Source organism: Filicampus tigris, chromosome 8 (genome assembly GCF_054856515.1).
Source record: "Filicampus tigris isolate MCC_2025a chromosome 8, RoL_Ftig_1.0, whole genome shotgun sequence".
NCBI lineage: Eukaryota > Metazoa > Chordata > Actinopteri > Syngnathiformes > Syngnathidae > Filicampus > Filicampus tigris.
The window spans coordinates 2,218,730-2,234,992 of NC_141224.1; the positions used below are offsets into that span (position 1 = coordinate 2,218,730).

At 43.2% G+C, this 16,263-nt stretch overlaps 3 protein-coding genes across 5 annotated transcripts; all 3 read left to right on the forward strand.

Annotated features, from left to right (window-relative positions):
• Positions 1 to 2,638: 2,638 nt before the first annotated feature.
• apoeb (apolipoprotein Eb) lies at positions 2,639 to 6,607 on the forward strand. The gene is made up of 5 exons (XM_086036995.1): positions 2,639 to 2,739; positions 2,872 to 2,936; positions 3,210 to 3,363; positions 4,614 to 4,901; positions 5,903 to 6,607. Exons 2-5 carry the CDS (start codon positions 2,894 to 2,896, stop codon positions 6,249 to 6,251), a joined length of 834 nt encoding a protein of 277 aa, XP_085893121.1. The 5' UTR covers positions 2,639 to 2,739; positions 2,872 to 2,893; the 3' UTR covers positions 6,252 to 6,607.
• A 183-nt stretch (positions 6,608 to 6,790) lies between these two features.
• LOC147142982 (uncharacterized) lies at positions 6,791 to 8,844 on the forward strand. 3 transcript variants are annotated; one of them, XM_086036991.1, is made up of 5 exons: positions 6,791 to 6,893; positions 7,272 to 7,335; positions 7,401 to 7,575; positions 8,031 to 8,294; positions 8,342 to 8,844. In XM_086036991.1, exons 2-5 carry the CDS (start codon positions 7,293 to 7,295, stop codon positions 8,742 to 8,744), a joined length of 885 nt encoding a protein of 294 aa, XP_085893117.1. In that variant the 5' UTR covers positions 6,791 to 6,893; positions 7,272 to 7,292; the 3' UTR covers positions 8,745 to 8,844. The 3 variants fall into 3 exon arrangements, with proteins under 3 accessions (XP_085893117.1, XP_085893119.1, XP_085893118.1); XM_086036993.1 differs by having other exon boundaries at positions 6,792 to 6,893; positions 8,354 to 8,844; XM_086036992.1 differs by lacking the exon at positions 6,791 to 6,893 and adding an exon at positions 6,900 to 7,192.
• A 3,789-nt stretch (positions 8,845 to 12,633) lies between these two features.
• On the forward strand, positions 12,634 to 13,607 carry apoc1 (apolipoprotein C-I). The gene is made up of 4 exons (XM_086039270.1): positions 12,634 to 12,744; positions 12,931 to 12,988; positions 13,110 to 13,245; positions 13,328 to 13,607. The coding sequence occupies exons 2-4, from the start codon at positions 12,931 to 12,933 to the stop codon at positions 13,359 to 13,361; spliced, it is 228 nt and encodes a 75-aa protein (XP_085895396.1). The 5' UTR covers positions 12,634 to 12,744; the 3' UTR covers positions 13,362 to 13,607.
• Positions 13,608 to 16,263: the final 2,656 nt, after the last annotated feature.

The window sequence follows — 16,263 nt, forward strand, 5'->3', positions numbered from 1 at the left end:
ATTACCTGAGCAAGCCAAGTCCACTAATCTTTGTTCCTGTACAAAAATGATCTCAAAGTCCCAAAGGGCAAGGACCGCGACACGTTTGACACACGACACGCCAGTCGTCTCAGTGTCACTTTGCAGCAAGCACACATGCGCAGTGGGTCATGCAACGGTTCTCGTCATAAAGCTTTCGGGAGAGTTGGTTGAATCCTTTATTTGTCCTGATTTGTTTTTAGAATGCAATAAATCCCAGCGACCAGATCAAGCAAGCAAAAGAAAACCTCTTTTAAGTCTTATTTTGAAGGCACTTGGCTCTATAGTTCCTAATTCATTAAGATCAATTTGAAAATGTAATTTAAGGCTTGTCTAATAAGTAATCCACCTCCGTGGTTATCAGTAACTAGTGCTAGCGGCCTCCATCTGCAGAGAGGTCTCAAATAAGATAAGTAAAAAAAGAAAAGACAACACAATCAAATGAAATAGTTCAACAAATCCGCTTACTGGAGTAAAACGCGACTCCAACATCTAGACATGCTCACTAGTCGGATTACATAGAATTGAGATAGATATATCTGGGATTTGTGTAAAACAAAACAGAACAAAAAAGTGTGATACTTTTGTTAGGATTACGTGTGAAGAATTTATCTCTGATTTGTTGAAAAAAAAAATAAATACACCCGTCGTTACATATGTTGCACTTTAGAGGACCAGTTTCCCATCCCCCCTGATGCTGCTGGCCTTTCGCTTCCCCACGCAGAGAAGAACGAATAAATTCAGCCTACTGGAGTGAAATACACATTTTTTTTTAAAAAGACCATGAAGGTAAAACAAACTTTGTTGATATATATTCCATGCTACGGGGTATGTTTGGGGCGCACATTCAAAGTGCATTTAAAAAAGTGTCTGTCAACCTCCAGGGGTGTCACTCGCGTCCACGTGCACGCAAGCAGCCAGCCTCAACAACCCGCACTATCTAATCAAATTCAACACTACAGCTGCATTTAAAAAAAAAAAAAAAAAAAAAAAAAAGGTCTTTACAAAGACAACAACACTCAACACTGCGCTTGCTTGTATTTGACAAGTAATCAAGCAAAACATTTGCATGTGTCCTTCCCCTGCAGTCCTACTGCTGCATACAAGCAATTTGCCGCTTGGACCCCAAAGTGATATTGAAGGGGGAGGTTCTGTGTGTGCGCGTGCGTGTTGGGGCCAGAGCGTCCAGGTGCGGACGGTGGCATTTGCATGAGAAAAGCCCAAGGAAAGGGCGGACTTGACATCCTGCTGCTACTTGCTGTTTCTATTCACATGAGGCCACTTGGGCATGCGGAGCAAATGTCCTGGAGACTCAACACCCGCCGAGGCGGCAAAATGGGGCACAAATCAAGCTGGAATGTCTGCAGAAAGCACAACATGTTATTTTGTCATTAATCAGCAAGGTTACAAGCGGGGCAGCGACGTGAGGAAGACCATTTCACATCTGTAGGATTTGATTTCATTCCGCAAAAGCTTTGATACTTTAATGTGGAAAGAGTAACATAGAGCACAAGTGTGGCGAGAAAAACGAAATCCTAAAGACATTTGGCCATTTTTATGCTTGTAAAAAAAATGCATAAGGGTAATTCTTAGCAAATTACATTCCAAATCATTTGAATTGTTCCTTTTGTAATATTCAATAATATTACATAAGTATGTAATTTTTTTGTTAGATGTAAGCAACAAAATGATTAATTATAAAAAAAAAAGAGTCATGAAGTTTTTCACTTTGCAGTCAATCTATTGTATGCGTTTCTGCTTTTGAAGTGAACTGAAATAAATGAAGTTTCCACCATATTCAAATGTGTCAAGATGCACCTGTTTTCTTGATGACTGAAATTTGAAATCATTATTATATAATGAAGTTGATAACAGCACATTAAACTGTGTCAAGCATCACAAACATGGTCCAGCGTCATGTAAAAGTCATGACAAAGGTCAACGGAGATATTTTGATGCATCACCGTTTTTGTATGCGTGTGATTCATTGTCATCTCGTGCACGGAGAGGTCTGGCTTCAACAAAACACAAACAAAATAAGATCCAATCAAATCTCTTTGGTTGTGTTTTAAGGGAGTTGACAAATGAGGACATTTTCTGTCTCCCTGACCCCCACGTTGTCAATTTGTAAATTAAATCAAATTAAATTCATCTCCGGTTGCTGCTGGTGAACAGATAATAAAATAAAATAAAATAAATATAGTCATTTGAAGTAAACCAATTTAATTAAGCTCAATGGACAAAAAAAAGTTTCATTCTTATTGTTAGTCTTTCCCTAATTTTTCAACTTATGTAAATGCCAAATAAACCAAGTACTGCTCATCATGTTTTTATGAATTACTTTAAACTAGGAGATTAAAGGATTTACTATAATTAATTGAAAAAAAAACTTACAATAGACTTGAAGGTAATAATAAACAAAACTAAGGTAGAAGATAACTTTTTTTCTCCAAATTGTAGGTGGAAGCTTCAAGCTTGTTGTTGTTCTCCACGTTACGCAAACAAAAGTGTGCAAAAGGATGCAAGGACGCGCGCGTGCATGCACATAGTTGAGAACTTCGGACGCGCCGCGGTGTCGTGGAGGATAGGGACGGGAAGGAGGGGGCGTGGAGGTGAGGGGGGAGGGAGGGGGGGGGGCGCGAACAACCCACGCACGCTCAGCAGCCTATAAAAGCTGCTAGTCAGCGCGGGATCAACACGGAGGAACCTCGACCGTTTCAGGTGAGACAAAAGAGGAGGAGGGGGGGGGGGGGAACCCAACAACAACAACCCCCCAAAAAAACACAACTCCATTCGAATTTTGAATCTTTTTGTCTCTGACTCACTAAATTGTTTTTTGTTGCCCTTTTCTAGGTGTTTCTGTCTGCAACTGACCATGAAGACTGTAGCTCTCGTCCTTGCCCTGGCAGTCCTCACCGGTAAGTTTTTTTTGTTGATATATTTTACATGACACAAATTTCCAAAACAAGATGTACGCTGCACTAATGATGATCTTGTCTCAACAATTTACTCACAAATCATTGTTCTACCCGCCACTATACCTCGCCAGCATAGATAGATGAACAAAGAGACATTATTTGTAGCGGTAACTAAATGAAAACTTGGCTAATTTCCCGCTGATATTCATGTGTTTCGGAATGACTGATGCGAATAAATATTTATTTCCCCCCAACCATCTCGGTCGCATGCAGGCTGCAACGGCCGCGTGGTGCGCCAGGCCGACGCCACCCAGGACAGCTGGGTGCAGACCGTTGACCAATTCTGGCAGTCCGTCTCCGAGCTGAACCAGAAGGCCGATGGAGTCGTGCAGACCATCAAGTCCTCGCAGCTCAACCGGGAGCTTGAGTAAGTTCCTTGTTGTTGTGCCACTGACGAAGTGAGTGGGCTTCATCGCTAAACGTTGCCTTAATACATATCGTTAAATGGGACGTTTCCGTACTCGTTGTCAGACTAATATTGCTAATCAACTAGTAACAACGGAAGAGTAACAATGTAATGAAAATCATTGAATTGAACCACCTTCAAAATGGGTTTGCATTTGCGTACAGATGCCACAAGATGGCAGCACAGCGCGTAAACTGGTGAAGCATCAACACCATGCATCAAACATGTACATAACCACAAACCCGTGCTACCTAGATGACTGTATTCAGGAGCTGAAATATTCACCGCAAACAAACCACCTCAACATGAGGCTCATTGATGGCATTAGCTAGCATACTAGCTTAAATGACACGCCAGCAATCAAGCCTTCAACAAAGATGCCAAATGTGCCTGCTTCATACTGTTTGTCACTCCCAATTGACATTTACTGTAAACATTGAACAAACACAATGACATATTTTGTATTCCACGAAACTGCATCATTTTAACTTACAAAAGTCTGCTAGGTTGATGCTAACGCACAATTCTAAACGCCAGGCTGGCAAAACTAGCATTGATGTTGCAGTGCTACTAAACCTTTTTAAGCAACAGAACAGTGCTGACAGATAAAAAAAAACAACTTTTAGCCTTTGTGTTCCACCATCAAATATATGTGTATTAATAAACTGCCCCCTGGTGGCCAAGTCGTGCACACCCTAAGGAGCAGAAAAATCTCAACTGTTATTTTTTTTTTAACCTTCTATTTAATTGTAATAACTGTATTTTGCATACAGTTCAATACTCTAGAGGGGTGTATGTATGTATGAATATGTATGTATGTATATATATATATATGTATGTATGTATATATATATATTTATATATATATATATATATATATATGTACACATATATATATGTACACATATACATATATATACACATATATATATATATATACATATAAACATATACATATATATATATATATATATACTGAACTGTCATTTAATGGAGAGATATGTTTGAAGGAAATGCCATATTTACCGCACTGACAAGTTCATTCAAATATATGTAAAATGGCAACACGCAACTCAGCGCATCATATCCTCTCCAACTGAGCTGTACCATACATCAAAATCGCAGTCAAACCGACTCAAATCGTTCATCGTCCATGCGTACGGGCCGGTGTTTAATTAGCTTGTGACGAGCCACCTCCTCTCGGTCGGCAGCACGCTGATCACGGACGCCATGGCCGAGCTGACGACGTACAAGGAAAACATCGAGGCCAAGCTGAGCCCCTTAGCCGCCTCCTCCAGCGGCCAGCTGAGCACCGACCTGCAGCTGCTGTCCAACCGGCTTCAGAAGGACATGCTGGACGCCAAGGAGCGCAGCGGCAACTACCTGGCCGAGCTCAAGACCATGGTGGAGACCAACTCGGGTGACGTGCGAGGCCGCATCAACGCCTACGTCACCAAGCTGAGGAAGCGCCTCAACAAGGACACGGCGGACATCCGCAAGTGAGTTGTCACCCTTTCGAGCACACGCCCGGACATTTGCAACATCTTCACCCACTTTGAAAATGTGGGGGACCAAAGGTCGCACAATTTGGCCCCACTGTTGCTATTTTATACTTATCGGCAATTAACTGTGTTGATCACGCAAAAAGGTTTTGCTATCAGGTTGATCATCCGACATCGTCGGCACCAACCATTTTCCGAGCATTTTTAACCACGCATGATTGCTAAGGATAATCTTTCAGACATCTGATAATACGGTAATTGCGGACACTGAACAAAAGGGAGGGAAAATGCTCCAATTCGGCCCGATAAGCAATATGCTAGCAGCTCGCTTCTATGATTATTGGGCTGACCATTTTCCCAGTATGGCTGATCTGGAAGTAAAATCACTCTGAACATATTCCACATCACAAGAAACATCAAAGAATCTGGCCTTTGCAAACTTGAATCACAAAGGAAGGCTTGTCTACGGCACTTTTGTGATAGTCAGCGCAAAGATTTACAATCGTAATTATTGAATTGGTTTAATATTTACGAGTGTCACGAGTGTTTTCTGGACACCAAGACTCAGGATAATCACTCAGTAACACTCAAATAGTCTTGCAGACATACCCGATAATCTGCCTTTTGTTCATCATCGCAAGGGAGGGAAAGTGCTCAAATCAGGCCCAACTGTCGGTATTTGTGTACCAGGGTTGTAACCGTTTTTTTTTTTTATTTTGTTCTGAGTTTTTTTTTTTTTAATTCAGCTATAGTCTTATAAGTATAGTTTCATTGTTTGGAAAATGCTTCATTTTAGTTTTAGCGTCAGCTTTTGTTTTTTTTATAAAATATATGGAACATTTGTTGAGTGCAAGATAAAAAAAAAAAATGGTCACAAATGATTGTGTAATTAAGTAAATTACAGTCCAATTTTCAAACAACTGTTTGACTGGCTTTCTTCTGTGGCTCAGTCTTTAAAAGAACCGAGTCTAACTTGCCGTGTCTTCCCTCGGCACCAGCATGGTGTCCACCTACCTGGGCGAGCTCCAGTCGCGCACCTCCCAGAACCTGGACGCCGTCAGGCAGCAGGTGGAGCCCTTCGTCCAGCAGGCCGGCGACAGCGCCTCCCAGAGGATGTCCGACCTCTCTGCCGTGCTGAGGACCCAGGCCCAAGGTCTGGGCCAGCAGCTGGAGAGCCAGGCCGAGGGCCTCCGAACCCAGCTGGAGGCCACGGCCGAGGAGCTGCGCACCTCCCTGGAGGGCAAGATCGGCGAGCTGACCGAGCTCTTCGCCCCGCTCTCCGCTCAGATCCGCGAGAAGTTCGACACCATAGCCGAGTCGGTCAAGGAGGCCGCCTCTGCTCAATGAGTGACACTTGGAGGGGGTCTGACAGACCTGGGAGGGAGAAGGAGGAAGTTGAGCGTTACTGATTCCATCGTCACTTTGTTGCTCTCCGGTTCAGGTCGGTTCAATTTGTCGTGCTTGTAAATAAACAGTCACCGCGTGGGCCTTTACTCCAATGCGCCAAAAAGCTTTTGGGTTCAAGTCTTTCATTTCAAGTAACACGTTTTTCCCAAAGTCTAACCACTAGATGCGATAATGACAATCAGCCACTAGGTAGCGCTGCCTTGCTTGTTGTAGCTTGTAACCCATCTGGCGTCACATTGGACGTCAATACTGCTGCTCTCTGTTGCCAGTAAATAAAGAAGTCACAAAACAACAAACTCTTGGTTTTTTTCTGTTTTGTTCTCACACCACTAAATCGATAAGATAGACCTCACAAATGACTAGACACCAAGTGATACTTTATCTTTTGGGGGGCGGGGTTGCGGGTTGAAATTTGAAATAGGTATTTATTTGATGTTTTTATTTTTGTATGCGAGTTCATCCGAGGAACCCCCCCCCCCCCCGCCCACCATTCCCCCGCTCGGTCCAAGCACACTGATCATCAGCGGCTTATATAAACAGCGAGCAAACACGGGCACAACACAGGAGGCTCCCTTACTTCAGGTGAGATCAAATAATCAATTGCGCATTTGAATTTTGCATCGTACAACATGAATGTTTTTACATTTTTCTAATTTCTCAAATCAACGCGGGGCAGCACCACCGGCCCGGTCGTTAGCACGTCCGGCAGTTCTGGGGTACCAGGTTGGAATCTGGGCTCCGGCCAATGGGGCCTGTGCTAGATTTAGATTTCTCCCACATTACACAAACATATGTTCATTGAATAATGTAAATTGTCCATTGGTGTGAATATTATGTAGAATGGCTTTTGATCTACTGCATGCGTGCTCTGTGATTGGCCGGTAAGTAGTCAAGGCTGTCTCGCCCCAAAGTCATAAAAAATGGATGCCTTCAATGTATTGGTTTTCTTGCCCTCTCCAGGTGTAACAGTCTACAACGAGCATGAAGGCGTCAGCGCTCATCCTCTCCCTGGCAGTCGTCACCGGTACGCGTTTGTTGATACAGTCCGAACAAAGTGCACAAAAGTGTCATTTTGAATTCTCAACTCAGGCTGCAGCGCCCGTACAGTGGTGCAGCCGATCGAAGCCCGTACAGTGGTGCAGCAGGTCGACGCCTCCGTGAGCATGTGGGAGGAGAGCGTGGAGCAGTTTTGGCAGCACTTTGAAAAGCTTTGCGACATGGACTACGGGGATGCGCGGACCCTGGAATTTGGCCCAAAGCTCGAGTAGGTCCAACATCCACCAACACGGATGAGAGCCGGGGCACGTCTTCGGAAAAACAAAGGATCATTTCAGTTATAGCAATAATTAGTTCATGAACACGGAATAAGTACAGGGCGATAAAGGCATACCAGGACTATCGATGTCATTAGCCGAGTGTAGAATCGTAAAGGACAATTTGTGACGGCTGCTCGACAAATTCCAAACAAAATATCTAGCACGTAATGACACTTTAAGAACTTCGACAATGTGTAATAGGGGGTGGACTGCGGGGTTCACTGCATTGTTGAATGCATAGTGACGGTACTTCATTAGCTCGTAATTTTGTTTGTTGACCTTTATTCAACCATTTTACTAACTCATACTTACAATCTCTTTTGCAAAACTGAGCAGTTGTGTGTCCTCGTGAAAGTCAAGCTGAGTCCAGCTCAACACGCAACCTTCTGTCACCCGCTCGCAGCACATTGATCACTGCCACTATGCAGCAGCTGAGGACATTCATGGACGTCTCCAAGGGTCTGCACAGTTCCCAACGAGGCTTGCAGCGCCTAGTCATCAAACTGAAGGAGGACATGGACAACGCCAAGGACTATGGCATTCAGTCCATAAGCCAGCAGACCAAGAACATGGGGCAGCAGAACCTTCACGAGGTGCAAGAGGACATCAGGGCCTTCTCCATTGCGCTCAGGATCCTCCTTGACAGGGACATCCAAGACATCCGCAAGTACGCTGAATGAGAGGGCTTCCCATTATTTTCAACTTCTAAATGAGCTTCTTGTCCAGATACCTGAGCCAGATGCAGATCTCCCAGAACCAGGACACAGTGGAGCCCTTTTTCCAGCAGACCTGCGACACCACCTCTCAGAGTCAGGCCGGAGGTCTGGGGATCCAGTGTCAGAACCAGGGTGAAGTCCCGGGCCAGCAGCAGCGGCAGGACCAGGGTGAAGTCCCGGGTCACCAGCAGCGGCAGGACCAGGGTGAAGTCCCGGGTCACCAGCAGCGGCAGGACCAGGGTGAAGTCCCGGGTCAGCAGCAGCGGCAGAACCAGGGTGAAGTCCCGGGTCAGCAGCAGCGGCAGCAGCAGCAGAACCCGTCCGGGAATCTGGACCTGATATGGGACCTGGGCCCGGGGCGGGAGACGCAGGGCACAGTGTTGGTCTCCACTGTTCAGTGAGAGGCGGCAGGCCACCTTCTGGTGTCGACATTTTGGTTGTTGCTGTCTCACTGCACCAAAATACAAGGCTGCCATTTCAATAAACCCTTTGGTAAAAATGCGTTTGGTGTGGTAGCACTCCTCAATGACATTGATGAAAATAAATGAGGGTTGCCTCCAAAAGCAAGGCAAGGCACTTTTTTTTTATATAGCATACACAAGGCAACTCCATGTGCTTCACACAAGCAAGCACGCAGTACCTTCAAGCATTTGCAAACAAAACAGTTCATGAGATTCAGAAGCAAAGCAAGGAAAACAAAAGCCTATGAAAATTATTAGAACGTACAATGACTCCATTTGAACGCATTAAGAGAAACCTTAAAAAAAGGTATCGTACAGAAATAAAAGTAAGGTTGTAAAATAACTAAAAAAATGATTTAAAATTGTTTAGAGGAATTTTTTTAACCTGGATTTAAAAGCTTACTTCACTTGTGTTGGCTACTCGTGCAGCATAACAGCTAAATGCCGCGTCACCGTGTCAACTTTGAACTCTGACACAGTCTCAAAGGAGGTCCAAGAGGAGTTTCTATGGATTTGAGATGGTCGTGCTCTACAAAGCAACTTCGTGATGCCAACAGAAGATGTCTTGAGCATGCGTGTGCTCGAACATCACACGTCTGTGTGCGTGCACGTGTGCAAGCATGCGTGGCCAACGATCATCGCCTTCATGATCGGGAACGAGTGTCGAGCATCTCTTGTAGCTATTACGCAAAACAAAGTGAAGTAAAACCACAGAGAGTCCGGCTCAGCATGTCTGCTCCATCTGTGCTACGAGAACATTCCTTCAAAAAAAAAAAAAAACTAAACTGGAATGTAACAGGTGTTTAACTGCTAGTAACCCCTTGAAAAAAAAAAAAAAAAAAAAAACACTGCAGAGATTTGATCTTCTGTGAACAATTCCGTCCCTTCCATCCTCCTCTCCCAGCGCTTTTGTAAACTTGTTATTGCCGAGGTGGACGTGCACATTCACGCTCCGGGCCTCCTACAGTTATTTGAGAGGGGGCTTTCATGCACACAAAGGAGACGGAGATTAACTCGTCGAGAGCCGGGGGGGCTCCACTTGGGCCTTTTCATCAGAGTCAGACAAAATGGCCACTTGAAGGGCTCGCTGGTGTGAAAGCAAAGCAGTTAAAAGAGCAAAGATGGCAGACTTCCTTGCATTTGCAAAGAAGTGGGGAGAGGGTGAAGGAATTAACTCATTTCAGACGGCACCATAAGGTTAGTCTGGTTTATTTCCCCCCTTGGAAAAAAAAGAGGAACGTCTGTGCAACAAAATGAGGCAATCCAATCCCTTTGGTGCTATTTTTTTTTTTTTTTTAACCAAAACAATTCAGAGAAGTACAGATTGTGAACATGCTGACTGTGGCACGCACTTGCAGTCAGAAGAGACACGGAACATCTGAAAGTAAGTCACAGGATGTGCTGGATTTTTGGTCTCAGAGGTAGAAAAAAAAAAAAAGAAAAAAAGAATGAAAATGAAAGAAAATGCACAACAAAACTAGCATGCTGCCCCCAAAAAACAAAACAAACCAAACACACAAAAAGGCACCGATACCAAGACCAGTTTCGGCGCCTACTACACTTATGTATACGTACTTGTAGAAACGGTCCGATACTACGACGTCCGATACTGCTTAACAAGCCTGTCCTATTCTGGCCTGCCTGAGCAGCCGTGCGCAGTTCGGCAGATAGCGAACAAGACTTCAAAACGTGTGCTTGCATCAAGCAGTTTGTCACTCCCAGTTGAAGTTTGCATTAACACTAAAACAAAACAATATTCTGTGGGTCTTGAAAGCTCAATCAAAAGCTCTAAAACAGTTGGCAACATGGGAAAAGTTTGGAAATGGACTGGCAGTCAATGAGGAAATAGAAAAATAAACATTTGTGTCCATGACTGAATTAGGCTGGTCTCTCAATCAACGTCAACAAAAAAAAAAGGGTAGTGGGTGGTTGAGGAATATCAGCTGATTGATGAATATGCAATATATTCCCATGCGATCAAACTTTGGACCTCCATGTGTGATGCTGTCGGAACACTGAACACACATGGCAATCACAAATCAAGTGCGTGATTAGACGCTGGGTCCAAAGGAGCAGCCAAGGAGCTCACTCAAACGGCTTGTTATGCAATCGGCAGTGAATTGGGTCAGCACATGGCACTGATCAAAGAAAAACAGAGACTAACACTTCAACTAATCTCTTATGTTAGTATCCATCCAGCCACAAAACAGTTCTTATGTATACATTGCGTATGCTGCAATAGCACAATAGAGACGGAATCGAATCAATTTCTCGATTGAAATCTTTTTTTTTTTTTTTTTGCTTCATATTTGTCATAACGATCAGCAGAGTCAAACAATGAAGTTGCGACGTTTTTGTCGATAAAAGCAGTTGAATACACCGCAAAGACAAGATATTTCATGTTCAAACGGAAAGTGGTGAGTGTCACGATTGGGTGTAGCGGGAGCATCCCGAAAGGCTCAGTCGGTCATCATTGTGTGAACGATGTTGCCACCTGGGCTCACGAGCACTTTAGAGAACTTTTGTTGGGTTACCAACCCATCATAGAGTTTGTGGTGCCCCATTTGACTCAGTTGGGGTGGAAAACATAACATGAAATAGAATCAGTGACATTGCGGAGAGGCGTAAGGAGAAGTAAATAGAGAGAGTGAACTATGCTTTCTACTTAACGTCAACAAAAAAGAGGGGCGGCTACATCTCAAGGTCACCACGTGTTTGTTGAGTGCAGAGTGCGCCACCCACCGCGGGCACTCAGACCACTCAGTGCTGGCAATATTTTTTAAAACATGGCTCGTAGAGTATCGCAGTTTGTTCAACATTCAGCTCCCCGGCCCGTCCACCCACGCTGATCAACATTAGGCTACATAAGCCGCCAGTCCAAGTGTCAATTAGGAACAGGACTCAAATCTCGGCTGCGGCAATTTCTGCCTTAAGTTGGCTGGCTTCGACTCGGCACATTCATTCGACGAAGACTAACTTGTCCACTGGTTGGCGGCCAGTCCGGGGTGTCTCGTCACGGCTCAGATTTAGAACACAGGTCAGCCGTGATTGGTCGTCGTGAGCAGCTGTGATGTCATTTTCAGTCGACAGAAGACAAAATGGCCGCCCCCGGGGATGGCTAAAAACGAGTGCATTTTGCTGCTTCGTTTATATTCCACAAAATGCAAAATTAATCAGAATTTCAGAGTGAATCTATGCATCACTGCGTCAGACATGTAATAAAATGGCGAGTAGGAAATTAATAATTGGTATTTTAAATGCCAGCGTGTTAGCACTTTGGGTGCATTTTTTTGCCTCCAAACATCATTCATTTCAAAAATGAATTCAATTCAAAGTGGAAAAGTGTGCTGTGGTCTGACGAGTCCACGTTTCAAATTGTTTTTGGATATGATGGAAGTTGTGTCCACCGGGACAAAGACGAAAAGGACCATTTGGATTGAAAAACTGGGAAAGGTCATGACAATTTTTTAAATAAAGTGCTTTGGGATAATAAATAGTCTGGGGTATATTTTGAGTTATAATGCAGTTGTTTTTTAATACAGCATGATGTTTCTCATACTTTGCTCATTCCGCTTCCAAAATATTGGAACACTAATACAATAATAAACACTTATGTTTATTTCAAACACATTTGTGAAAACTAAGCATTGTTATCTTTGTAAATAACCATTTTTTTTTACACTGTTACCCATGAGATTGCACAGGGGTACTTAATGAAGTGACCATTGTTTTTGAATCTCGGCTCCTGATATGACAGCGGTGACACGCTCAATAAAAAGAAAAGAGGGGGGCACCACGTGTGCTCGTTTGAGTCCAGCGTGCGTCACATTTGTGCAAGCCAGCAGGCATATAAAGAGAGATGCGCGCACACACACACACGCACACACACACAAACACACAAATTTAGTCGTTTCCTCCACAAGAACAAGACCAACAACAGGTAGGAGACAGTTTCTGCTTTTTGTATTGAAGTTTAGATTTAGCCACAACATTTAAGTTGGGTTGTTTCCCCCCCTTTTTAAGAACTTTATACGTCGCAATTTTTGTGTTCATTTTGTAAAACTGCCAAGAATTTTGTAAAAATGCGCACGTTTCTAAATGCGTACTTTCCTTTCTTTCCACTCAGATGATGAAACTTTACCTCGCAGTCGCCGTGCTCCTGCTGGCTCTGATCGCCTACGCGGGTGAGTATTGAGTTCACAGCAACCGCCAGATGTCATTTTTTTTCAAATGACTTTTATTATTTGTTTACGGCCAACTTAAATTGCTTATTTTTTCGCGTCGTTTATTCACGCACAAACACAGATGCCCAGGAGGAGACCTTCGAGGACAAGTTGAGCAGGTACGGTGATCAGGTGTCCGAAGTATTTCGAAACATGGCGGACAACGCCAAGGACTCCCTGGACAACTTTCGCAACGGCGAATTTGCCCAAAAAGTCAAGTACGTTGGCAACCAAGAGCACACACACATGCACACACGCAGACGTTGAAAATTGATAAGTGGTGCATTTGTGCTCAAACAGGAACTGGTTCAAGGAACAGTTTGGCTCTCAGTAGGACCTTCAAGTTTGCAGCCCTCGCCTGAAGCTCGCCATCTTCATATTCTCGCTGTGCAGTCTAAAATGCTCTCATTACGCTCGGTCTGCTCCAAGTGTACGTTTATGGCCAGGCGACTTACATTGAAGACATTTAAAAAGCTTGGTCAAAATATGTTACAATTTGAAATATGCCCAAAGTGTACTCATTTGTGAAATGTGCGCTGACTATGTGAATAAATGAACAATTCTGGGGGGGAAACGACAACGTGGTGTTCATTGTGTAACCACACCAGCATTGTAGATTTGGGGTAAAAAAAAACAACAACAAAAAAGTTGAGTTCAACTGTGCTGTGCTGTGCGCATGTTTGAAATCAAGACATCGCCACCTTGCTCATATAATATGACATTAGTCTTCTCAACTGGTGTTTGTCTCGCCCAAAAATAAAATGAACATGAAATGCATGCATGAGAACTGTAGGAATGTAGAAAATAAAAGCTCATGAATACACTACAAGTCCCACAATGCACTGCAGGGACATCAATATGAGACTTACACGTAACACTTGCTGAAGCAAAACAGTGCAATGTAGACTTCAATTACACAAAATAATTAATAAAGAAAACAATCCGAACCAAATTCTGAATTAATGGAGTGAATGAATAATTTAAATTTGGGGTGGAATTGATGATCTGTTCGACTGAAGAAGTTGATGATTTCAGAAGACGAGGCCAGAGGAGATGATTTCACAAAAATCCAAATCACCATTTTCTCCCAAAATAAGCCATTATTTTAGAAGGTGATGAATCATGAAATGTATTTTAAAAAATAGTTCTTAATTTTAATCGAGCTTGGCTTGCAAGCATAATCTCGAGCAATCCAAGTCCGAGAAGAGCACATCAGCGATTGTGTTCAAAAAAGTTTTCCAACTTTAAAATTGACCACAAATTGCATTTATTATTATTTTTTCAATATATGACCATATGAGAGAAAAGATGCACTGGGAATTCTTTAACATGTTTAAACGTTCTCCTCTCAGCCGGGAAATGTAATTTGCATCATGAATTAAAGTCGTACAGGGGACTGAAGCTAACGATGAAGCGCGCCCGCATCGATTGTTTATTTGTGTCAACAGCCGGCAGGAGCAAAGGTGAAGTGCCAACATGGCGGCTTTCCCTTGCGACGGTTTCACAAGAGCCGGACTAAAGTTTACGCCGGTTAATGATCCACCGGGGCTGCGTTGCTTCACTGATGCCTGGAAGACAGCCCGGCGACGGAGGTCATCAGACTCATCGGCCCATGTCATTTCCATTTAACCCCCCCAAAAAAACCCAAAAAATGTTCAAGACATTTCAAGGAACAGTATATAACTGCTATTTTTTGTCTTTTTTGAAACTCAAAGTAACAGCTTTAAAATAAATTCTGCCGTTGCTATAGCAACTGCTGATTACTTTAGCGGTCAATTATATGACCGGCCTGGACACCTCTCAAATTGTATTGGCTAACTGACGATTGGGATCGATTTGAGCATTTTCCATCCCTTCCGACCAAAGTCAGTGAAATGGGCGAGCCGACAGTTCTAAGTGGTGTGCACGCATGGATAATCAGGCTAAATTTGAGCATTCTCCCTTGCTTGCAATCCAAGTCGGCCAAATCGATATTATCGGACGACTCAAAAAGATTATCCTAAACGATTATCCTGCGGTGTGGGGTGTTTAATCAGTACTGGGAAAGCGGCCTCGGTTTACAATCTTAACTGGGAAACCGGTTCAATATTCACAATCACTAAATTTGATGTATGTGTGTGTGTGTGTGTGTGTGTGTGCGTGTGTGGGTGTGTGTGTGTGTAATCAACAGCAAGTTTGGATAATACACCGACACCAGGGGGCGAAAGACTGAACTGGCACATTTGCAGCTCCATTAGAAAGTGTTCACTCCACATAACAGCGCAAGCGGAAAAATACATGAAATAATGACATTTAAAGTAGAAATGGACGCAGGGATGTTTTGTTAACACGGAAGTCACTACGGCTTCTTCTTCTACTACTATTTCCGGTATGGTCAATCTGCGCTTGCCAAAACAATTTCATCCGATCAAAAGTGTGATGGGATGCAACACGCAAGTCCTAATCGGATCAATATTTTTAGTGTCCATGAAAATCGATCATAATTTTAATTCGAACTTTGACTGGACAAAATAAATGTTGTCCATGTAAATATAGCCATTTTTTCCTATAATTATAGCTAGTTTTAGTTAGGTAGGTAGGTAGGTAGTTTTAAAAGTGTAAGTAGTAGTTTCAGTTTGTTTTCCATTTTTTTAAAGCATTTCCGTATTTTTTAATTTTTTTTTTTTTTTTTTTTTTAATTCTGTTGATGAAAATCTTTTCTTTAATTTTAGTTTTAGTTATGTCCTTAGTTTTCACTGACTTGGTACATTGCACATCACATCAACACACAGGTTAAATGCTTATTGGAATATAATAACATGCCTTTTTTTTTTCCTGATTGTCAGCGTGACCATTTTATGAGAATATCGAGATAGCGGAGGGCCACTCTTAACACACCCTACACCCCAGAATAATCACTCAGGACCATCTTTTACAGACATCTGACAATAGGATTAAGTAAATGCACAAGGTGGGCCCAAATATCTGTTGTGTACACCACTACAGTTGAATACTTTCACACGAACACGAAATCTCCTCGGCAGTGACAATGATTTTCCTTGAGCGCCTCCGCATGAAGAAGACGACCCACGTGCAACTTTGCTTGAGATGCTTTTTCTCCCCCCCCCCCGGAACAAACAAAGTCTTCACCCCCGCGCGTGTTTGGACAGCTGTGGGATGGGGACTGTTGTTGCTTCAGAGATCAAATTGATTTGTGTTTTTTCTTGCCATGGACTCTGCCCACAGAAACGGCGGGC